The 488-nt window shown below is 69.3% G+C and overlaps 1 protein-coding gene across 1 annotated transcript; it reads left to right on the top strand.

Annotated features, from left to right (window-relative positions):
* Positions 1 to 55: 55 nt before the first annotated feature.
* LOC100955124 (transcription factor Sp5) lies at positions 56 to 487 on the top strand (the record flags this gene model as incomplete). The annotated part of the gene is made up of 1 exon (XM_023509172.1): positions 56 to 487. A coding segment is annotated over one exon (432 nt), but the record flags the coding sequence as incomplete, so codon positions are not given.
* Position 488: the final 1 nt, after the last annotated feature.

Genomic DNA, 488 nt, shown 5'->3' on the forward strand with positions numbered 1-488 from the left:
TGGGAGCGCTAACCTTTTGTCTTTTCTCCGCCCTTCCTCGCCGCTGCACTTGCAGGATCGCACCCCCAGCGCCTCTCCGGACCTGGGCAAGCACTCGCCTCTAGCGCTGCTGGCCGCCACCTGTAGCCGAATCGGCCAGCCGGGTGCGGCGGCGCCCCCGGACTTCCTGCAGGTGCCCTACGACCCAGCGCTGGGCTCGCCCTCCAGGCTTTTCCACCCCTGGACTGCAGACATGCCGGCGCACTCACCGGGCGCGCTGCCGCCCCCGCACCCCAGCCTGGGGTTGACGCCGCAGAAAACACACCTGCAGCCGTCTTTCGGGGCTGCGCACGAGCTACCGCTCACACCCCCCGCTGACCCCTCTTACCCCTACGAGTTCTCTCCAGTCAAGATGCTGCCCTCGAGCATGGCGGCTCTACCCGCTAGCTGCGCGCCCGCCTACGTGCCCTACGCCGCACAGGCCGCGCTGCCACCGGGCTACTCCAACC

The sequence above is a fragment of the Otolemur garnettii genome, unplaced genomic scaffold (assembly GCF_000181295.1).
Source record: "Otolemur garnettii isolate 467f Iridium unplaced genomic scaffold, OtoGar3 scaffold01552, whole genome shotgun sequence".
Classification (NCBI taxonomy): domain Eukaryota; kingdom Metazoa; phylum Chordata; class Mammalia; order Primates; family Galagidae; genus Otolemur; species Otolemur garnettii.